Source organism: Genypterus blacodes, unplaced genomic scaffold (genome assembly GCF_046128005.1).
Source record: "Genypterus blacodes isolate CSIRO-AG114 ecotype Tasmania unplaced genomic scaffold, CSIRO-AGI_Gbla_v1 ptg000029l_1, whole genome shotgun sequence".
Taxonomy (NCBI): domain Eukaryota; kingdom Metazoa; phylum Chordata; class Actinopteri; order Ophidiiformes; family Ophidiidae; genus Genypterus; species Genypterus blacodes.
The window spans coordinates 5319470-5344151 of record NW_027466842.1 but is presented as its reverse complement, the minus strand read 5'-3'; the positions used below and the strand labels follow the sequence as shown (position 1 = coordinate 5344151).

At 46.2% G+C, this 24682-nt stretch overlaps 1 protein-coding gene across 1 annotated transcript; it reads left to right on the top strand.

Moving 5' to 3' along the window:
* The first annotated feature begins 1 nt into the window (after position 1).
* Positions 2-22144, top strand: LOC142993923 (apoptosis regulator Bcl-2-like). The gene is made up of 2 exons (XM_076144475.1): positions 2-1068; positions 19054-22144. The coding sequence occupies exons 1-2, from the start codon at positions 520-522 to the stop codon at positions 19189-19191; spliced, it is 687 nt and encodes a 228-aa protein (XP_076000590.1). The 5' UTR covers positions 2-519; the 3' UTR covers positions 19192-22144.
* The last annotated feature ends 2538 nt before the right edge of the window (positions 22145-24682 follow it).

Genomic DNA, 24682 nt, shown 5'->3' with positions numbered 1-24682 from the left:
GAAAGTGGCGGTGGGCAGGGAGCAGAGGAGGATATGAGATGCAATTGTGGAAGCGGATTCAGTCCGACCTTGTCTGGCTCACTGCTCCGCGCCCGGTTGTGCGTAAACGCTGCTAAAATAGTTGGCGGCGTCAATGCCAGTTTGGGCGCGTAACAACTTTGGCCTTGTTTCGTGTTTTTGTTTTTGCGCGGACACATCTGTGCGTGGGAAGCGTGCATGTGAAGAGATCAACATTATTCCAACCTTCCTCTTCCGCGTCTTGGATTTCTATGCAAAGAGAGAGAAGGTCGTCCGGGAAAGGAGGACTGCCTGACACGGACTCTGTGTTTTTTTTTTGCTGAGTTTTGTTCAACTATCGCGACATATTTACTCCGTGGGATTCCTCGTTGCATTCCTCGTTTGTTATTAGACGCGAGTTTTAACCCGTGCAGTGCATTTGTACGGTGCACGAATTTAGCCAGGATGCGTTTCATTTAGGATACCGGTCTCTGTCTGTACAAAGTGCCAAATTAAGCCATTATGGCGAGCGAGTGTTATCGCAATATTGTGGAAAAGTACATCTGCCATAAACTCTCGAAAAGGGGCTACGAGTGGGGCTTTGATGACGGGAGGGAGGAAGACGCCGCCGCTGATAACGGCTCAATAGTTGCTCCTCCACCGACTTTGGTCCGGCGGTGCCGTGCCGACAGCGGCGGGCCTGACACCGGGAGCATCCACCTCTGCAGACGGATCCCCCTGCCAGACCCGCACGTAGACGTCCACAGAGTCCTGCGCGAGGCCGGGGACGAACTTGAGAGACTGTACCAGCCCGACTTCACGGAGATGTCGCATCAGCTGTACCTCACCTCCAGCACGGCGCAGAGGAGGTTCGCCGAGGTGATCGATGAACTGTTCCGGGATGGGGTGAACTGGGGCCGGATTATCGCTTTCTTCGAGTTCGGGGGCACAGTGTGTGTGGAGTGCGCGGCCAAAGAGGAGATGACATCGCAGGTGGACAACATCGCGGAGTGGATGACGGAGTATTTAAATGGACCTCTTAACAGCTGGATACAAGACAACGGGGGATGGGTAGGTGTCATTAGTTAAAACGGTTTATGCGCCACGGCGGCTCAAACTCTTGCTTTGCTCCGTTTGAAGCGCCTTTTAAATCGATGTGTAACCAGTCTGTGTGTTCATATGAGCCTGTAATGTAAAGCTGCACTATGTTAGAGCTCGATAGGGCTCAAATCTGAAACCATCGCCGTAGCCATCTCCATTAAATCCCCGTATTCCTATTACGCACGATAGAGCGAGTCACACATCCACGGTGTCGCCTATGAAGCGCCCGGATTGGATGCCACTGCTGGCTGTTAAATTTTCCCCACCAATCAGACGCCGTGGATTCTGTCACACCTCCCGACGCTCGCGCCCAAAGCCCGCCCCCTTAGCTGTAAAGCGACTGGGCGGCCAAGCAGCAGCTGCTCCGGTAAAAGGGAGCGATGAACGTAATAATACGCGGTTCATACGGCTTTGATCTGCACACACAGTGATTGCGTTTGTGTAAAAGTCTTTAATGTTTAATAGCTGCTGTTAATAGCTGCTGCTTGTGTTTGGTCATTATACCTACAGGAGGGAGGAGGCCAGACACATGTCAGAGGACAGAAAACTATTGAATTAATGTGTTTAGGCCCCCAGGCATGGCTGGACAGGGCTCAACTATCAGAGCCATTTGAACTGATCTGAATGACACATACAAGGTTTGGGTGTTAATGAGGACAGGTGTCTACGCACTCCTTACCTGCCTACCCTCTCTCTCCTACAGACACACACACTTACACACAAGCATGCACGTGAATGCAAGAGGTATGTAATACCAGGTACATTTTTTGCAACTTCTCCTAATTTTTTTGCTGCCGCCGATGCTCCCAGTGTGGAGCACCGCAGCCTCTCCCATGCTGCCATTAAAACCAATATGCCACGAATTAGCCTTTAATTGGCAGAGGTGCTCTTAATGAGAGCATAACATTTGTGTAGCCTGGTTGTCTTAGCCGGAAGCTATCAGGATTGGGGCTTCATCAATGATTCATGCTGAACATTTCATCTCAAAGGGATGAACCGTTTAACATTCCCCTTGAGTCTGCCTTGCCCCTGAAGGTGACAGGTTGTGCCACATATCAAAGGCAGCCAACAGAGGGAGGGCCCTGCAGGAACACACAGTGCTAATCTGCAGCCGCTGTGTTTAACATGCAGTCCTCTGTGCATCTGGGCTGGAACTCTTTTGTCTGATTTTTAGACCTGTGCCTTGAAGCTGGCGCAGAGTTGCCTGCTAGACATCTCTGGAGCCTCCATGTGCCCACAGTACAATGTAGGTCATCATAGTCTGTGTTTTCCAGATGGGTGAAGATAACTGTAGCTATTCCACAGCCATTAGAGACAGAACACTGTCTTTTAATCCAAATGGATTACGACGGATTATTTGAAAGCATATGTGCCCAATTTGTTTTATCTCTGCATTAAGTTTCTAAAAAAAACAAAAACCCACCCACCCAAATTATTCTGCCTCTGAAGAAGTCGGCTCTCTCAGAACAAACAGACAATTTCTGGAATACAGTTTAATCTTCATTACACTCATATTGCACTCACGTTGATTCGCAGTCATCTGCATGCCTGTCAGGTGGGAAATTCCCTGACGTGTTTGTTTCAGTTATTTTCTGAGATCTAATAACTGATACCGCAGGCACAGCTCTTTGTCTGGCTAGGTTGTGTTCCTGGAATTCAGATTTCTCTTCTTTTTTGTTCACTGATTTATAGGCTCATGTAATGGAAGAAGTTTGTTTTTAGCTGTTCTTGGACCTGAGCAGTCTGTTTTCACAGGAGAGTTTGAAGCTTGACTACACCTCTGTGCTGCTTGTACTCTAAAGCCCTCACACACATTTGACCAGACATTGACTGCTGCCACTGCTTGGAAACCATTGATCAACTAATTATGTCTTTAGAAGATTCTTTTCTAGGGAAATGATCATTCAATCAGTCTGCCAGGTATAAAACTATCAATAAAAACACTGAACAAACACGGTTATCTCTACAGCAACACAGGTTGTGCTGTATATATGGTCACTATGGGCCCCACTATTGTTATTGTCTGTGTTTTTCTCTGTTCTTAAAACAAAACTTGGTTGCTAATCAACCCACTAGTGACATTTTGACACCAGAGAGTGGCGTGGAAAAGCCTCTCTATCAGCCGCCCTCTGCTTCCTGTTGTTCCTGAGACAATCCCAACCCGAAATAGTGAGTGGCCACTAATCACTGTTGAGTCTAGGCATCACCGGTGAGGCAAATGTACTTCTCTCGCTCCGGAATAACAAAGCGGTTATTTGTGAAACCCCAGTTGAGAGTCCAAATCCACTCGACACTGATTACTTCCCACACTCACGGGCCTGAAACGTCGCCCCTTTTAAACGCTTTTCTCCACCTGAGTAAATTCGTCTTTGCCGTCTTTTGTGATGACAGAAATTGCACTTTGTTTTGGGGGCGAATGAGCGCAATTAGTGCAGCGTGTTCACCCACGTGCGGCACACCTGTGTTTATTTGCAGGCTCCTTTCAGTAAACACATGAAATTACATGCGTGACCTCAGACGTTTGACTGGCTGAGGTGGTGGTAAAAACAAAAAGTGCCTAAATGGTGGTTTCACATCTTAGGAGCTCAAAACATCTTCAAAGGCCATTTACTGCCATTTGTCCCTGATTGAGAGAAGAAGCGGATGGATTTAAAGCAAATGTAAACCTGTTTTGAAGTTGCCTTGGTAACATATAAAGAGACTTAAGCGACGTGGATCAGGTTGTCGTAGTTACGCTCCGAGCCAGGTGGCCTATTTCTCCCCTTCTCACAGGTGTGTGGCGTGGTGGAGGACACAAAGAACAGAGGCCTGGGGTTGGGTCCATGCTGTGTGTGGGAGTGACAGCAGAGCGGCTGGGGTAGGAGTCCCTAATCATAAGAGGGGTGGGACCTATGTTGCTACGGCATTGTGGGCATCTTCCTCGCCGCTTGTTTAGGCTGAGTGGATCTGGGACAGTGGGGGAAGTCATTAATCTCCATATAGGTGACATGTCGGCAGAGAAGAAAAGGGAAGGAGGAGGAAAAAAAAAACCTCTGCAACTGTCTGACAAAGGAGGCAGAGCCACACTCAGGAAAGCTAAAATGCACAAGGAGATCTCACTTAGGTCCAATTTGTGTCTGCTGGATGCAAATGCTCTCTGCTTAACATAGAAAAATACTTACCGTTGCACTATTGCAGAGTGTGTTTTGCGACTTTGAACAGTGCAGTCAAGACTTCCCCCTTCGCTAAATTTATTCCGAACCAGAAGCCGCCGTCTCCTTTCACTCCGCGTTGCCTCACAGTCAGTCAGTCAGTCAGTCCTTCTCTGTTTCGTCTTCTTCATTCTCAATTTTTGTTAATTTACCCGTCTGGCATCGCCAATTAGTGAGTGAGTGAGTGAGTGGTGCTGCGTTCCTTCTTTCTTGTTTCCCCCCACAATTAAACAGACTAATAGATGATTACTCATGCAAATAGCTTTTCATCGCAACACAAATAACATCATTTCACTGCTGGAGAGGCACGAGCACCGCCGCGTGTCTCCTGACTAACCCACCGCCGTTCCAAGTCTTTTCAGCCATGTTACCTTTGAATGTGGACTTGCAGGCTCTGCACACTTCAAAAGAGCTTAGCGTGGCCACGAGCAGCCAAGGCCCAGTTCCCCCCCAACCCCCCTCTGTACTGTACCCCCTTTTTTTGCTGCGCAGGCCTCCGTCGCTCACCATCTGCCACTTGTGTTTACACCCGTGAGCCCCGGCAACTGTAATCTCTGAAACATTTCCTCCAGCTCTTGGCTCTCCAACACTCTGACACCCAGGCTTTCAAGCCCAGGATCAGACCTCCAGAGATCTGTAGCGTCTCAGATGCTCCTAAGTGCAAAGTCCCAGGTGTCAACAATTTGGCTTTGTGTGTGGGGAATACTCTGGAAAGCACGTTTTAACCCTTCGCTGTGCGGTATGAGCGTGAATTAAAAAGGCAGAAGAGTCCGATTGGACGTTCATTTGATCGCAGTATCGGTTATGTGGGACTGAAAGATTGAGACGTGATTAATCTAATGAATCATTTATAAGGCTCACTTCAAATGGAGATGTTAGACGTTGCCGGTCACATCTCGATCACAACATGTTTTCAATGGAACGTTCCCAAACGAATGATAGTGGATTCAGGCTAGGTTGTTGCCTTTTTCCAAAACAAAACAAACCTTCATAAAGGATCAAACACACTTTTTTTTGGTAACTGTGTATCGTCTGCAATGAATAATTTAAGTGTATATTCAAACTTGACATGGCGTCGCTCTCAGCAGTGTGTACTTTAATGAAATTGCGTTGATCTGCCATCTGTAGACGGGCTGTCAATCTTGATTCTGTAATAAGAGAAAAAGCTCACAACACACACACACACACAGTTTTATGACATGAGGAGGAACACACAGATTACATCGTCTCTCTCCAAATAGGGATTTTCCCCTTTCATCATCCTGATGTCATGTGACGGGAGGTCATATGTTGAGTTTGATCGTCTTTCCTTCACCTTAACGTGACACCTCTCGCTTTGTTTACACCATCCTTACCTTTACACACTTTTCAAGCATTTCATGAATCTGAAATATGCCAGAAACACGCGTGGCAATCATGTTAACAACACACAACACCGTGAGGCAACAGAAGCAGCGTTTCAGCCGCAGAGTTCGCCCCGGAGCTTTGTGAGTGCTCGTCTTGTTTCCACCGCCTCCTCCTCCTCGCCTCCTCCCCAGAGGCCCTCCACCCCGTCCTGTGTGTTGTGTTTGTGTGTGTGTGTGTGTGTGTGTGTGTATGTATGCTTATTTCTGGGCCTCCTCTGCAGAGCCGGAGGAATGTCTGCCGAGGAACTGTGACTGTAAATAAATAATAGACGACCTGGGTGTTGCCTTCCTGAGTGGCCGGTGAAGGGTTTGGACGCTTTGTGTTCTTTAGTGGCCAATTGTGTGAACTGACCACATTTCAGTCAGGAACATTGAGCCAGTTGATGTGTGTGTGTGTGTGTGTGTGTGTGTGTGCTTTTAGTTTAGACTCAAATCTGTGTCTCTCTCTCTCTGTGTCTCTGTCTCTGGGGACACGTGTGGCTTCAGGATTTGGGGGTTGAACTCATCTGTGTGATTGTGTGCTATTATTATTTGTGCTCACATCTGTAATCACCATGAGCTGCTGTTTCCTGTTTCACGAGGGACACGTGCAGCAAGCTGTTTAAAAGCACTATCCCAGCCAGACACACTCACGCACACGCACAGGCACACGCACACGCGCACACACACGCACACACACACACCAATGAATAATACATGGACCAGATAAACTCAGACACTAAATGGATGTCTCTCACATCTTTGCTGTCTCTCTCCTTCTCTTACCCCCCAACTCCAACCACTGCTCACACACACACACACACACACACACACACACACACACACACACACACACACACACACACACACACACACGTGCGCCTTCACATCACACACCACCCTCCGACGCACTGTTACCCTGAGACCTACAGCTTACAGTGTCAGGTAACAGCGCAAATCCTTGAAAAATGCAGGGACATGCGAGAGGCCTCTAAATATAGACGCGTTGCCATCGGTGCTCCCGTGTGGTCTTTTAATTGTCATGTTGCAACGTAATTCCCTGCACTGTTTGCTTCTGCGCTATCATCACATTGGAATTACACAAACCGCTGCCAATCTGCATGGAAAAACCGGCCTAATGATCCATTTGAGACTGTAGATAAAAGAGATTCCACCTTCCCTGTCATGTTGCTGGATAATGAGGAGCCTATTGAGACACCAGTTGACTTTGCCAATGGGCACACACCCTTGCAAACTGTGCAGCATATCAATATAGGGCAAGGTTAAATAGTCCCACCCATTGTCTCGCTACTATAGATATTTCGGGATGAATCCCCAAAAGGGCTTTAAAAGGCAATTTTCAATTAATTTCAAATGCAAAAAAATAGCCGCTGCTGTTAAAGATGCAACCGGCTCGGATTTGTAAATTCTTTATAGTTTCCGTGAACAGAGATCAGATCGGATCCATGAACAGGAAAACCTATACAGTTTGATCAGGTTCATAATATGCACCCAGTCAGACAAACACAGAGGCGGATGTACTGGTGCAAATCAATTATCTACCATCCTCAAAATGGCTCTGTACACACACACACACACACACACACACACACACACACACACACACACACAGATACAGTATATACACAGCAGAGTACACACAGAAGCGGATGTGGTAGTGTGAATCAATAATGCTCTGTTGTCACAGGGTGACATGTGAGCCATGGCAGGGAGCAGATGGCCCCAGGGTGCCTAGCTTCCTGTTAGCCATGCCATTCACCATCAGCACACACACACGCACACACACACACACACACACACACACACACACACACAGCACTGTGCCATCTCCTTTGGGATTTCCCGGTGCAACTAGCCACAGCACCGGCCATTAACACACAGCATGCCATTATTGGCTCCTCTGTGAAATGCTGAGTACATGCCCTCCAAAAACCATGATAGCCAGATAATAATGGTAAATAGATTTCTGTCTTATCGGCGGTGGTCCGGGCTAAATAATCCTCTACACCCCCTCCCCAATGTGATTTTCGGCAGCAGAGCAAATAGCCCTCTGGAAATCTGATCCGGTTCAGATGCTGAGTGAGGTCAGCCGTCGCTCAGATATCACTTTGACTCGCCTCTATTGATTGAGCATTTCCTATGATTTGCGTCTAGAATCTGCGAGCGAGACTCAATTAACCCCAGAGAAGTGGTGGCGGCGCCCCGAAAATCTCCAATTTAACACGCTGGTACCAAAATAAACTCTGAATTCTGAATGGCAGAGAAGTAGTGTGTGTGTGTGTGTGTGTGTGTGTGTGTGTGTGTGTGTGTGTGTGTGTGTGTGTGTGTAACTCTCTTGGAAAACTCACTCACACACACACACACACACACATATACAATGGCACCCCGTTGGCATTCACCTTTGATGGCAGCTGATGAGTTTTGAAGTGCAAGAGAAAGCGATCCGCCCCAGATGTCGAGGAGATAAAAGCTCGCCATCGCGTTCGAGCGCCAAACTCCTCACCTGCCTTCAACCCTCCACGTCCTCCCTGCACCTACGACCCACTCCTGCCAGCTCGCCAAACTCATCAGACATTTCGTCGCCGTCACAGATAACCCGAAAGCTAATACTGCTGCTGCTGCTGCTGCTGCTGCTGCTGCTGCTGCTGCTGCTGCTGCTGCTGCTGCTGCTGCTGCTGCTGCTGCTGCTGCTGCTGCTGCTGCTGCTGCTGCTGCTGCTGCTGCTGCTGCTGCTGCTGCTGCTGCTGCTGCTGCTCCGCCCGGGCGCTGCCACTGCGGCTACATTACATCAATTTCTCAGACTCCGCTGTGAAGGTGCTGCTTTAATTGGTTGTAGGGCCGTCGTTACAACTTCAAATAATGGCGGACACTTCAAAGTAAAAGCGGGGGGTTGATAGAAAGAGGAGCAGACAGGCTTCTCAGGCATTTTGTTAGTGTTTTTGGTAATGATTGGGGCCTGTGTAGGTTTGTAAGGATTCGCTCCCGTCTCGCCACTTGTGACAAAGGGAATACATTTATGACGCCTGGGTTCAGCTTTGTTAGGCACCATTTTGGTTTTTATGGAGGCGTGTTAATTCTGTGACATGTCTAGACAGGGAGCATGTCCACAGATCTAAACCACTGAGTTAATCAGCTCAGTAAATGAAGCTGTGATGTAAAGGTTTACTGCACTTGGTGGTGGAATGAAGGCGGAGCTCAACATGGATGGTTTGAGTTGGATGGATGTCAGAATTTGGGGCTTTGCTTGCTCATTATTTACTATTTTCCCCCGATTTCTTGACCTCCGCTGCTCATATGTGCATTAATGTGAGTCTACAGCCTGGGATGGACTTCACAGGGTGTCTTTGATCAGGAGGTGAGGAGGAAGAGGAGAGGTGATGATGGAGTTGAGCCATGAAACAGATTGGTCACGGGTTAAGAGCCTGCTGGAGTCGGGGAGGGGATGCGATCAGGCTTACATCCAAATGTAATCAGCGGAGACATTGCGGTTTTGGAGAAGTAGGAGTGATTTAGCCAATTCCGCCGATATTTATAGACTTGGAAGGAGCCCGAACGTCATCTGACCCAACAATCATCCGATGCTCAGCTGATACGACAGCTGACTAGAAAGTAGAGGAACACTCTCACCGAGCCTCCACACGGGTATTACACAGCACAAAGTCACATGTGTACCAAAGTCCCAGTTTGGGTTTCCTGCTCTAATCTTCAGTGTCCTTTGTCTCTGAACACCACTAATGACATTTTTCCGCGGATTATCCCAGTGCGGAAACGCCATGAGACCTCCTCCATTATGAAACCTGATGTGTGTGTTATTAGCCTTTCCGCACATTTTCACACCAGACCTTCGGTGTCACAATAGGCAAACTTATTATCATTCATCGCGTAGGCTTCGCTCGGTCCCCCTTTGGTGTACGCGTTCAGACAGTGAAGGTCACACAGCTGAGACTGAGCCAACCGGCTACGTAGTTCAAACAATTGGCCTTTGCCAAATTGTGCCTTTGCCATATGAGGAAGAAAGATGAGGAATAAACCCAACGGAATGTAAACTGGCACGCGTCCGAAGAATGGAGCGTTTGTGCCCTTTTTTTCGTTTCATTGCGTAATGCAGTTTTTGTGGTGTACAATCTGTGTTCCCTGTCCTGAGTTAGGACGCGTTCTCGGTTATCTAAAGTTCAGTACTTCAGGCCTCTCTGGCGCACTGTGCAGTTGTTTGTTTCCACACATCAATGCATTCCTCTCATTCCTCTCCCCCCCCCAGCCTGGATGAAAATCAGCTGGTTGCCTGAGAGAGGTCGTTGAACTTTTCCCCACAGTCTCCCGAGTAGGAAAAGAGCGACGGGGGGAAGGAAAAGTTTTCCCACTGAGGATTGCAGAGGTTTCATTCTTCCTGCCCCGATCGCTGACAATTAAACGTCGGATTGTGGAAGTGTACAAGGAGAGCTGTGAGGGTCTATAGTTCAGCCTGAAGTGGAATTCTCCGCGATTATTTCCTCTCTTCCCTCCCCCAACTTCAGAATGACCTCATCTTCCATTCGGGACAAGGAAGTTTTGTCACGCATTCCACATTTCCAGGCCTCCGTCTGTGGGAAATCTGTTCCCCTTGCCAGACTGGAGTTAATACCTGACTTTGTTTTCAGCCACGAAAACCTTCCAACTAAATCCCCTCATGCAAATGTGACAACACAGTAGCTAAAAAAGGAATTGCCTTGACGATGACTCGGTGGAAAATTAGGAGTATTCGCCGCTCTCCTCCGCACTTCAAAGAGGTTCCTGAGGGAGCTGCACCTCAAACGGATGATTGTTTTCTCTGAGATTAATGGATATCTGAGACCCCTCTGCTGGCTGCACCCTGTCCCAGACTGTGGCCTCTCTCATTTACATGGGCAGACAAGAACACCACTGAACCTGAAACCTGGCCTGGTGTGCACCAATCACGTAAACTGCTCCGCTATCTTGTTGCCAAAACTGACAAGCTTTCATTTAGCGTCTGCTGTATGAAAGGAGAGACTTTGTTACGCACCGGGCATCCAGCTTTGATGTTCTAATACTTTCTCCCTAGTTGACATGTTTAATTCTCCCCGAGATGGTATTACGCTCGACTTGTTTGGTTCTGCTTCCTAAATTACAGGGCTGAATTGGGATTTCATCTAAAGAAGTCATAACATTCTAAACCGTACGAACTAACCAGGGGCAAAGGGCAAAATCTACCCTGTATTTTACATTTTTACCCCTAAAAACTCATTTAATACGCCATTATGAATTATGTTTACACAACTTTTTGGAAATTGTGAGCTAGTTACACCCTTTTCCTGGCTTGGATCAGGATTTGGCTCCTTCCTGGGAAAGATGGAAGGTCGTAACGCAAAGACCGTGATGAAAGAAGTCATTCACCGGTTCACTGGACTGGTTAGAGACTGAAGTCAGCACCCATAAAAACTTCCTGGAACGACAATATGCTCTAAGGAAGATGGTGGAGACGGTGGAGTCAGCTGGAAAGAAGAGATTCCACCAGCAATCCAGGCGACCACATGTCCAAACCATATGGCCAAAGACCTGCAGCATCAGCTCCTCCCTCCACCAAGACGTTAAGATCTTAATTGTTGTTTTTTCAAGTGGCCCCAGGTGCTTTTAAAATGCCTCCAAATTTGAGTCAGCCAGGGTGAAATTTGCTCCAGAAACACAGAGACTCTGTAGTTTCTTGGTGTTTGACCTTTTATAGACTTGAGCTTTAGCTGTCAGCGAATGGATCAAAACAAAGACAAATCTCTTAGTTACCAGCGTCTAACAAACTGTAGCTCTCCCCAGCTGCTCCCCCGCCTTTTCTCCACGGCATTGGCATGACTACATGTTTGGTTTTGCCTCCGGTTCTCCCCTGGTTACCGGTACAGACTGTGATTTGGCTCTACCACAGAGAAGCCATAGTCTCAAACTAGACGGTGATGTCATCTGCATAACTTTTTTGCGCAGGAAGTGACCTCAGCTGTTACTCAACTAGTGAGGCCTTTTTTCTGAGGAAGGAGTCAGTCACTTCTGCTCCTTTTTTTTCTTCTTATGGAGGGATTGTGTAATTCTGCTCCATCAGGGCCTTCAAACAACAAAAGCTCTGTCACAAGCCCAAACCGCAGGAGCAGAAGAGCTGAACTGTTACTTCATGACTTCATCTCTCCTGCGGGCCTTGCAACAATCACCCACCACATGCGTTTCACATTGAGCGTGAAGGTCCTGCTGCAGATGGTGTTCTCATCCGCTCCGCTCATTACGCCTTATACAGTAGTCATTCTCAGATCTTGGCTCAGATCACTTTGTCTATTTTCAGCCGCACGGGGAGTCGCCTGCTGAGTTGGTGGTTGTGTGGTCTGGAGGTCTTCAGGGGTCAGTGCAGAGGACTTTTAAGGCTTGAAGCAGCACGCCGCCCCCTGTCACAGGAAGTGAGCCGCTCCCATGGGCTCTTGTTTGTCACAGGGAAAGCAACAGGCCACCTGGGAGTCCGCCGGTTCCCACGGTTGCTATCTGAGGTCTTTATCTGAACAGGAACGCCGATTTGGCTTCTGGGGATTCTTCCTTTTTTTTATTACCTCTTATGCAAGTGGCACCTCGTTTGAAAAGTCAGCCAAAAATATCGACACGCGAGCTGCAGATCACGTGTAGCAACTTTAAGAAGCCATTGAAATTCTGTTGAAATAATAATCACAGTATCAGTTTTCATCCAGTGAGTCAGTCAGTGAGCGTAGCGAGCATTTATCGGCTCTCACGTTGCTGTCATGGAATTACCAGCATACGCGTCACTGCAGCGGTATCGTCCTGCACACGTCACGCTTGAAGGGAACACAGAGCACATTAGACGAGCCCACGAGTGGCAGACATCCTGTCTTTACTGGAAGGCCACTCCAGCTCGCTTTAATGCTCTCTAAACACACCAAACCTCCTACAAGTGTGGCTGATGACTCAGCTGCACTCTTTCCATCCTCCTCCCCCGCTTTTACACGTCAATGGTGGCCTTTTAAATTGACGGCCCTTCGGAGGTGAGAGTCCTTTTTATTAGACGAGGACCTGAGTTGAAGCCTCTCCATATTTATAGTGTTAGAGTCGTTCTGTCTGGCTCGACTCAGTCACTTCCCCCCCCCCCCGCCCCCCCCGCCCAGAGTGCCGGATGGACTCGCACATCCTCACATAAGGCAGACGCACCCTTTTGGCTGCATTGTATCTATTTGAGGAAGCCATTGTGCCAAGTGTTGCATTGTGTGAGACTCTGGCTCTCTCGTCTCAGCTCACCTGAAATAGATGTTAAGGTCAAAATCACAGAAATTGTCCTATTTGAGGGGAGATTCCCTAATACGCCAGGCGTGCAGAGGAGAGGAGGCGGTGAGGAAGAAGAGGCAGAGAGGGGAAACGCACTCTGCATCCATTGACTCTGGCTGACTCCCCTGAGCCGCCAAGGTCACCCAGTCCTTCATTCCAGCTCGGATCAAAGCCGCTCAATGAAACTCAACGGGGCCCAGAGAAGAAGAAAAGAACCAGCAAGGATCATATAAGTATTCAGTCAAGGTTATATGAATAGTTCAAAAGTGTTTTTCAATACAATCCGCTCAGAGAAGCTCAAGCGTCTCTCACACAAATTGAACGGTTTAACTTCGAGGGGGGTGTTTTCTTTCTTTCTTTCTTTGATGGGGTAAAACAAAGTTTTCCCCACGAGTTCTTCATCTCCAAAGAAAGCAAAGTCTCTTGTGTAAAGTTACAGCTCTCATTTATCTGCCGGTGTAGACAATGAATAATGGAGACAATAAAATGCAGGGGCGTCTGGAGGAGTGCGGGTGATTTACTGGCGATCACGTTTCATGTTCCAGTGGAGTAGGCACAGTCCCGTGGGAGAGAGCGTTGTTTTGTAAACACACAAATGCCACCGCTGACACAAATTTGAATATTTATGAGCCTTTAGGGTAGAAACAGACGTAAAAAAAAAAATGGTTCTTTCCTGCACCGGAGAGTCGAATGTAATGACTGTTGAGATTATGAAACATGAGGAGTCAAGCGGAGGCAAATTAAAACTGTTTCTCAGTTTCCTTTGTTTCAAACCAGGACTTCCTCTCTTTGCTTTTATTACTGTTAGTATCACATTACTTTCAATACAACTTTTGCTCCATAGTTACTGTGCATGTTTCTATTTTTCATTTTTCATTCACGAATTAGTTTTGTAGAATGATTTACCGTGACGCTCGCGTTTATTTTCGATGCCGGCGCCATCGTGAAACTTATTCCTGTAACTGTACAAATACATCAAAACACACACACACACACACACACACACACACACACACACACACACACACACACACTCACACACACACACAGTCTCACACACACATACACACACACACACACACACACACACACACACACACACACACACACACACACTCACACACACACACACACTCTCACACTCTCACACACACACACACACACACACACACACACACACACACACACACACACACACACACACACACACACACATTATTCTCTTTGTCTGCTCAGGAGCCCTATAAGACCTCGACACACCTCTGTAGAATTTGGAGCCCGTGTGTTATTTTATCTCCTTTTCGCAGCATTGTCATAACTGGGCTGTTGATTTATTGTTTCCAAGTATTGCAGTATTGTCAGCGCGGCGCGGTGAAGGGCTCCGTGTCCTCGGGTCGGCGCGCTCGTGCTGACACAGGGGGATTCGCTGGGCTAATGAGAACGCCAACAAACTCCACCGTCATCTCAATTTCTCTGGGGCCGGTCGATGGATGACACTCCAGAGGCCCGATCGAACCTGACCTTGCTGCCAGACGGCGAGAAGAATGCTGTCCTGTCACCCATTGTTGTCTGGAAAAATGGAGCTTTTTCGGCTTATATACGCATTTATAATGTTCATATTAGAAAGCGCAAGAGAGAGCGAGAGAGACAGACACGTGTGTGTACATTTTAATCAAAACAAATACATTACAAAGGCCATTAATGTCTTCCTCTCGGATGTTTCTGATCTCCCATTACTCCCCCTTGACTCCCCTCCTCAGTGTAATTAGCGGAGGAGAAATCTGCTGGAACCGTGTTTGAAAATCAAAGAGCGGCGGCGGCGTGAACTCAATATCGCAATCGCTTTATGTGAACGCTTTAGGAAATAAACAGAGCGTGGGGAGAAGCTGCGGGCCTCAGTGGTGAATATAGCAGCCCAGCCACAACAGGCACTTTAATTACAAGTTGAACTTTAACCCACATCCCTTTCTCTGTCGCTCCCTGAATGAGGAGAACTCTCAGGCCGCCCGCAATTACACACAGAAGCGTCCCAAAACAAGAGACAAGCGCCCTAATCATTTTTTTCCGTTTTGGCAAAGCCCCTGCCTGGGTTTCAACTGAGGCAGCCAAGTGCGAAAGATGACTCATTATACACCACACAAGGCAAAGATCCCAGAAGGGGGGGTTACCCGGAGGAATTGGGAAATGATTTGGTATTTCCTGTTGTCCGTAAAAGATGGCGAAGGAAGGAAGAGAGCCGGTGTGAAATCTCTCCGTGTCTATACAAGAAGAGAGAGACGAGAACCCAGAAACAAATCAGAGGTCAGGGACAAGCTCCGTCCTGCTGGTGGGAAAAGCAAATCATGTGTGAAGCTTCCACACATGCGTAACCATGACACTCGGGCAGCCAGTTGCCAACACCGGGACGGTCTCAGGTCGCCGCCGTTTGCCACACAATCCTCCGTGTGTGCGTCTCCAAGGGATTCATTGTGTGCCGTTGTAAAAATGAAAGAATCAACTCAGGCAGGAAACAGTAAAAGGGGGTTTTCCCATCGGATTGTTGGTTTCTGTCAACCTGCCGTGACCTTTTAAAAACCATTGATCCATATAAATGAATACTGTAGAGAGCTGCAACCTTGACTTCATTTCCCATGTGCACACCTGCTGCTGATGGCAGATGGTTTGCTCAAGGGCAGAAATGTGTTTCCGAGGATTACCGGCGCTTTTGTTGGTGTTATGAATACAGATGTTTTGTCCTTTTTCTGCTCAGGTCAACTTTGCGTTTGTCCTACTTTTCCAGCGACTTCTTTCTTTTCCTTCAAAGAGTCAGTGTGCAGGTTTTGACAGTGAAGATGAGACACACAAGACAGTGAATAGACTCACTCAGTACAGTTTAAAGGTACTTGTACTTGAATATTTTCATTTTGTATTACTCTGTATTTGATTTTATAGTGAAATAATGTTCTTTTTTTTTTTACTTCTGATCACTGTAGTAATTCATTAATTTGTAGAATAACATTAGATAAACTCATATAAAATCCTGCTGTTTTCAGGTAGAAACCTTGTATCTCAGTCAGCATATTCTTTTTTTACAACATTTCTGTGGTAAACGACCTCATATCTATTCCAAACATCCAAAATTGGAGATACAAGGTTGTTCACATATCAAGGAGAAACCTTTTATCTCTAATATAAATCAAAGAAAACATGCTGTGCTGAAACACAAAAAGTACCTGAACAAATTCCCCTAAAGCTGCATTATGGTTCAGTAAAAACACTCTGTAGCGCCTCCTACTGGTGTCATCTGATTTAAGGGGGAAAACCTGAGCCAAGAAATTTACATAGAATAAATCGAATTTATGTGTTATAGTTTGGTTTTGGTTGCATCAATTTGCTGTATTTTTACAGAAATGACAAAGAGGAGCTGTGCAGCATGAAGGAAGGGACACACACTCTGACTGATGCTTTAATTAAAAAGAAAATACTAGTTAAATATATAAAAATTGTTAATGAAACCCACTTTATTGCCTTGATAATTTGCAAAAAATAATAAACTTCCTTTAGCTTTTCTTCTTCTTTCTCTTCTTCCTCTTCTTTTTCTTCTTCATGTACCACAGTCTGTCCATCTCTTGACTCCAGCTTAGGTTTTTATACATGTTGTGTTAGATGTACTTTCTCCTTTCGAGCGCCACTGAGCTTTGTTGTTGTTGTTCTTGTCTTGTTGTCATGTGGTCGCTGCTTCACTTAACACGTGGGTGGAAAACCAGTCCTGGGAGCTGAAGTGCAGCGTGATATGAGGTTCCTCAGTCTCATGATATCCACCTGACCCTCTTCCTCCTCTTCCTCCTCCTCCTTCTCCTCCTCTTCCTCCCTCCACCCTCCAGTCTGCTCCTCAGCTCTGCTCTGTTTGGCTCCGAGTCCATCTGGAGTTATTACCCTCCACGTCCTCTCGGGATTCTTTAAATCATCCATCGCCGCTCTTATATGAACCCTCTTACTGTAATTGTCTGGGCTTTATATTGCTAGGCTCAAATGTATGATAATCTATGCCGGCTGTCTGGGACACGTCGAGGTCGTGCGGAGGGTAGCGGTCAGGAACGTGCACATGACTATAAGTGCTGTTTTCCAGGGGTAGTTAAAACAAAAAGAGTGTGTTTCCCTCTCAGCTGGAGGTCCGACCGAAGCTCTGGTTCCTTAATTAACGGCGGAATACTGCCTTGCCAAATGAGGGAGGAAGGGTGTGTGTGTGTGTGTGTGGGGGGGGGGGGGTATCATCAGTGAGTGAGTTTATTCTCTTCGAGGTCTCCGAAATGAGCTTTCTGACGTTTTATTATCCGTTTTCTCCACCCCGACGCGTCTCAGTTCTGGGTAATTAAAACGGCTTCAGTGTAACAAAGGAAGCGCCAAGTGTGTGTGTGTGTGTGTGTGTGTGTGTGTGTGAGAGAGAGAGAGAAAATGCTGCTGGATGATTTTCGGGAGCCAAGAGGGCCTGGAAATTGCGCAGGAAGTGCCGATCCGTCCCCTTGTGTCACCTCAGGAATGCCGCAGCACAGGAAGGGAGGAGGAGGAAACAGGAAATAGTTTTGTCTCTTTTGCACTTGGAGACGTCCCATCTTTTTTTTTCTTTTTTATGTCTTGTATGCATTTTTTTGTGTGTCAGATAGAAAGAACAGAACCGATTCAGACACAGTGACCCAGTTTCGCTCCAAGGTCGAACACACGCGTGTAGTATTCCTGTTAGAATCACACGCAACATAATTACTGTAATGTAAAGACGAGTTAAATGAAGACGGATTATAAATAGAAACATCACAGGTCCCCATGGGAACTGACACAATAATGTCGAGCTGAATTAAAGTTAACAATTCACCATTGTTCACTGATCGCTCAGGTTACAGTTGAAACATCAAAGGAGCTCCGATCTGCTGTTTCAAAGCAGCAATGTGGACAGTTTGGTTTAAGATAGAATGTGTGTGCGTGTGTGCGTTTGTGTGTGTGGTTGTGAGAAGGGGGGGGGGGTGGTGTATCTTAGCACCACAACTTCCTGTCCAGCTGTTCATGCTCTCTTAGAAGCGGATGTCTGCATTTCCTCGTCTAAGACACGGCTGTGGTATTTGCTCTCTCTCACGCGGGCACACACACACACACACACACACACACACACACACACACACACACACACAGTGAGAGAGAGAGAGAGAGAGAGAGAGAGACATTATGAGTTGACCGTAACATAATATATCAATGCTCGCGCCGCTGCCACATGCCAGAAAAAAAACACACCAAAAATCTGTTGACATGCGGTTGAGGAGTGGCTGATTCCCATGTTTGTTTAGTGTGTGTTTCCGAGTGTGTTTTGTGTCCCTGCGTGCTGACGAGAGACGTCAGAGGTCGGTGTGTGTGGGAGGGTGTGAGAGACGGGGAATTGTAATGGATCTACTCACAGAACGCAACACTCAATTTCCACCTGTATTTAGCGATTTTGCCGAAGGGATTGAGGTTTAAAGGTGTTAAATAAATAACAAAGTGATGGATGAAATGTTGAAATCTTTGATGTGTTTAAGTGCAATAACACCACAACGGAATTACAAGATACAGCGGAACAATATCACAAGTAGAAGTGCTGCTGAATAAGAAGGAGGGATGAAATGAGAGATGGAGATCAAGTAGCTCCGATGATGAGACAAACCGCTGCACTGGAGACAAAGAAATCCTGCTTAGATCTAATTGATTTGTAAAGAAACCAGTTTAAATCATATTTTTAACTTGTTTTAAGAAAATAGGACTTCTGGACTCTAATGACAGAAATGATAAGGATCACACACCTTTTTGGACTCAAGACAAAAGCAATCATTTATGTTTTTATCCCTTAAAACCACTAACTCCTCTCATTGCTTAATGTAATATAAACTATATATAAATAAAGAACATTTAAAAAATTGAAAGAACATACATTTAATTTGTGTCTTTTCAGGGCCATTAGACCATATTGGATCCCGTCTGAGCACTGAGCTGTACACCCCAATTAACTGTCTGTGTCTCTCTCTCCCTGTCTGTCTGTGTGTCTGTGTGTCTGTCAGGATGCGTTTGTGGAGCTGTACGACAGGCAGAGGGACTCGCTCTTCAGCTGCTCCTGGCCCTCCATTAAGACGGTCTTTGGCCTGGCTGCACTCGGAGCTGCCAGCCTCACCATCGGCGCCTATCTGACACAGAAATGATCTTCCTCCTCCTCCTCCTCCCATCACCTCTACGCCTCCTCCTCCTCCTCCTCCTCACCCTCCTCCTCCTCCTCTTCCTCCTCACGCCCTTGTTAAGCTCTCCTCTTTCCTTTTTTAAAGACAGGCCTGACCCCTCTGAGACTCCCTTCAGAATCCTCAAATCTCTTCAAAGCCTCCCTCTCTCCAAATTTCCCTCCTCGCGTCAAAACAAAACATGTGAAGGAACGGCAAACACACACACGCACACACACACGCACACACACACACACACACACACACACACACACACACACACAACCCAAACAGAGCAAAGGATTTCTTTGAAAAAAAAAAGCAACTGAGACTTAATCGCACGAAGACGAGGAATCGCTGGCATGCATCTTCTTCATCTTCATCATCTTTTCTCCCTTCCTTCTTCTGCCTGCTCGTGTAGTTATAGCATGAACCTTGAGTGTTAGTGTTGCATGTGTCGCCGTGGCTACAGAAAGCTGATGCAGGACCTTTTCTTTTGGTGGGGGTCTCTGGGACAATGATGGAGTCACACACGCCGGAGAGGTAGGGGCCGCTGGCCACTGGCCCTGGCTCCGCCCCCCTCTGCCCCTGCTCCTCAGGGTAGAGAACCCCTTTACCCCCCTCCAGCTGTCCTTCAAAAGACTTCCTTCACATAACAGCTGCTCAGAATGTATAATAGAAAGCAGCTCGTTACAACCAGCACGGTGTGTGTCGACGGCTTTCCCTCCTCAAATACCAAGAAATCCAATGAACTCAGAACACACAGCGCCATTATCCTCTGCTGGGGCTTCTGTAAAGGGCGGGGGGGCACAGGAAGACGGAAGAGTTTTCGGCTTTCTCACAGGACTGTTGTTTTGTACGATAGAGAAGCGAGGGACGGCACAACAGAGTCGACGTCAAAGAGACGCACCGCAAGGACAGAAGGAGAGTGAACGTTCCTCAGGAGCACAAAGAGGAAGGAACTCTGGTTAACTCAGATGACTTCACACAGAACTTAACACACTGATTCTACACTAAATCACTTCTTTTTCACTTTCTACCTCTGTTGCAGTTCTCTTACTCTCCTCATTCGGGCCGTTCGTGCTTTGTTTGGGCCTCACTCGGGTCTCGGACACATTTTCACAGGTTTTTTAAAGAGCTTTTACGTTACAGCTTTCAGGAAACACCCGGATCATCACTTAAGTGCAAAGACAATCACACATCACCAGTGGGAAAAGTCGTGTTGGCTCCCACAAACAAACTGAGGTGGTGTTCAATGTGTTCCCTCCTCCTCCTCCTCCTCCTCCCCTTGTCCTCTTGCCACTGATGTCACTGGTTCCTTGGTGCTCGACCAGCAGCTTCTTTGGGGTCCGAAACGGCTCCCAGTTTTTCCGCCCAAGACCCAGTCAAACTCTCTTTCTTCTTCTGTGCTTACTCGGTTACCGGCAACGGCCTCACGGAAAAAAAACGCCTCACGCTGACAAAGACAGTCATTGTCAGAGACATCAGGACATTGGCGTCACGCCTGCTGGAACCTGAGCTGTCCCCTCTATCTCTCTCTCTCTCTATCTCTCTCTATCTCTCTCTCATCCGGTGTGCGAATGCAACATCGATTTGTTACTTTCAGGCTGTTTTATTGATGTTTGTCTTGTGTTACGGCCTGACAGAAATTTTTGGGGACAAAGCTTCTGCTTACGGAAACAGTTTGTTGTCAATGAAAACCTACAAAATCTTTGTTGCATGGATGAACAATATTCCCTCTGTATACCCATATTTATAATAGAATAGGGTAGAAGATGTTACAAATAACAGCAAAGGAGTTGCATTTTCTATTTATTGAGGTACCAGATCACAGATTTTTTAACAAGCACTCTCATAGGAAATCGACTGTTTTTTCATTTTTTCTACTCTACGAATCATCACACTGTAACTATGTTGTTTTCTGGCTGCTAAACACGTCGAGAAAATGTTTCAAAGTGAATTTCTGTGTCGTATTAATATTGGCTTAAGGCTGCTATACTGTCTCGAATTTAACCTTTACTTACAGCTTCAAACTGCCACAGAGTCACAGTATAGCCCTAGAGAGCTGGAAAACCAAAGTTCACTCGTATTCACGTGTAAATTCAAAGAAAATGTAGCTTAGTGAGGAAATGCGCCGCTTCACTTTGGCTCGGGCCGATCCAGTGGACTGGGTGAGATTCTGCGACCCCCACCCTCCCCCCGTGAAGGGTTTGTCTAGTGTTACTGTACTATATCAACCTAACTTTTTGCTCCAATGATACACAGTGCTCATCTGTAAAATGTTGCCCTGCCAGACCTAAACCTTGTCTGTCACTTATCATCACTGTTCTCATTACAGCAGCACATAGCGTGTGTGGATGTGCGTGTGCATGTACGTATGCGTGTGTGTGTGTGTGTGCGTGCGCATGTGTGTTTGTGTGTGTGTGTGTGTGTGAGCAGAAATAACAGTATAACAGCAATATACTGTCATTTTTTTATATTCTCTGTGCATATATGAATGTAGGCACTGTGGTTGCTGTACTGTTTCATGTCTATAATCTCAAACCTGTAGCACTTAAAAAAGTGAACTGTGTTTCTGTTGTTTACTGCTATATCCACAATAAGCTAGATGGATCATATTGTTCCTAATAAACCAGATTTCAGTGCAGATCTTGGTTGTGTATGATTTGTATTTCATACATCGGTAAATTAAATGAGCAGATGAGCTTTGATACACAGATAGTGTTTATGGGAATCTGCATAAGTCTGCATTTCTATAGATAATCATCCTTATTCTTTTTTTTAATTCTGTTTAATTTTTAATCTATATAATACTTGATTATATAGATATAGAAATATTATTTTGTGGATGTGCTTTTACTGAAAATTATCCTTTTGTAAAATTGTCACTGTATTGCTTCAAAGCTTCAGTGTGAAACCTTTTAAAACGCTTTTTGTTTTTGCAGTATTTGTTGAGATTCTTACTCCATCCTGCTCTGTCCTGGAATCTGATTTGGTGAAAAGCCCCCAAAAAACACAATAATATTAATTTGTATTCCAAAATAACTCTACATTCTCAATCTGCTTTTTTTATATGTACTTGTTAATGTTTGTAGTAAATTTCAGGTTCAATTTTAGGTGATCCTTGTTAATACTACTGGATTTTTCCAACGCTCCAATATTGCCCACAGTATCATCCTTACTCCTCCATATATATCTGTCAGGCTCTACTTTTTATGGATTCTTAGCTTGATCTCACGTCAGCAGCGAAACCAGAGAGAGACAGAAACACACAGAGACGTTTAGGAGGTGTGGAGTTATCAGCGCAGTGCGTGTGAGTTTGGTTGTGTCGACATGAAGGTCTGCCAGTTCTGAGAGCCTGCGCAGAAACCAGCAGCCGCACCCCAACAGACATCAAAGCTGTCCCCAAACACAGCACTTGTCAGCCTCCCTCTTCTGCTCCATGCGCTGCTAAACACGAGTGCAGAAACCCAAATGCCCGGAGGCCAGGTTCTTACACCCCCTGCCTCTGTTCTCATCACACTTGTCTTCAAAGGCAACGGCACTCCGCTGCTCAGTAGAATTTGTGACAACCATGATGCAGTAAAACTAATGTTGAAAGAGTTAGGGGTTGGAGGGTTGGGGGAGGGGGGGGCTCGAAATTGAGAGAAGAGGGGTGAAAGTGGAGTGTGTGTGTGTGTGTGTGCGTGTGTTTGGATATATCCCTGAGGAGACCAACAGCGGAGGGAAGTTCATTTGGGCTGGAGCCCCACGCAATCCCTTCTCTCTCACTCACCATGCATATAAAATGCATGACACGCTCTGAAGAAGGAGAATTTTAAATCAGGCCCCCAGACTTTCAAAAGAGAGTCCAGTGTGTGTGTGTGTGTGTGTGTGTGTGTGTATGTGTGTGTGTGAAGAAAGAGAGAGAGCTGGGCAGAGAGAGGAGGAGGAGGGGCGTGGTGAAGCCCTCCTGCTTCTCCTGCTTTAGGGCTACAAGGTGTAGAGGAGGCTTTCCCACTGCTGAGTATCACAGGGGAGATTGGGGAGATCAAAGCAGATTGTCTGGACTGAGCCTGGTCCAGTTTCCCCCCTCATTTGGAAATCCATCAGATCCACACATGCACCTTTGCCTAATTTAAAGGAAACTTTGCTTCTTTCAAAAGTTCCCACTGCAAACCAACTAAGATCACATTGCACTTATTTATCCCTAATTGAAATAGAAATATTACATGAATAAAATTCCTTACATCTTAGCCTAAAATGGGATGAAGTCTACATCATTCCACTTGCTGAAGCGAATTGTGTACTTCAGTGCCATCTTGTGGCAGTTAGGACACCTGCTCTAATAGGGCCACAAATGACCAGGTGAAGCTAAAGTGCCAAGCAACCATGATCTGTAAAGTGATTATGAAAGGGACCAGCAAATCAAGACAACTGGACTCATCTAAGCAGATTCAGTCACACTGAAATTGGTACAAATCTAAGTAAGCTTTACTCTAAGCAACAGGCACGTAAACATCTTAATCAGTCTGTGTCTCCTCCACATGAATGTCCTCTGTAGACATTGACAGACTCACACTCAGGGAGCAGTGGGAGCAGTCCATTGAAAAGAATGGGGTGGGTAGAATCTTGGCTGGAAGAATTGATCATAGGATCAATTCTTCCGGCCAAGATTCTACCCACCCCATTCTTTTCTACCCACACCTAAAAGACAAGGAAGTTTCATGTTTAATGAAGAAAACACCTACATGTGCATGTCATGTGACCCTGCAGTCACCCGGTTAAAGGTGTGACTGACTCTCAGAGGGTGAATACCAGTTTACAGCCCAACACTGTCCACAACTCAAGAAGCTACAATATTCTACACTGTGTTTTTATTTCAACCAGAGGAAGCAGCAGCTGATTTCACACTTACAGAGGATAAACCATCAGCTGCATTTATGTTTGATTGAAATCTAAACGGCGGCACACGTTTGCCTTCCCCTGGTCTAAGATATCCTCAGGGCAGCCTGTCAGGAAGAAACCAGACTGGAGAGCTCTGGTGAAAAAAACAACATGAGACCAAACAGATCTCCGCTCAACATGGGAGAGCAGACAGCAAACAAGTGTAAAGGCAAATGTTTCCAGTGATACGGCCTGGAGACAAGCAGACGAGACGTTCAAAGCTGCAACATGTCTCGTGTACAACATGACGTTCAGTACTTTGAACCATCAGTTGAATTACAAATTCATCTCAACTCTTTCTTTTTTTAGTTTTTGACCACCAGATAGAATTTTTTGCATTTGTGAAATCCAGTGCAACCATTATAAAACTTACATTACTATAAATTAACACTTATTTCATCATGAAACTAGTGGTTCTCAAGGAGGTCAGTGTATCTGTGTGTGTGTGTGTGTGTGTGTGTGGGCCTGTAGAGGGTCAGAGGTTGATCTGAGTGACTGTTAAAGTAATGATAATAATACATGTATATCACTTCACTTACCACTCGGCTGTATA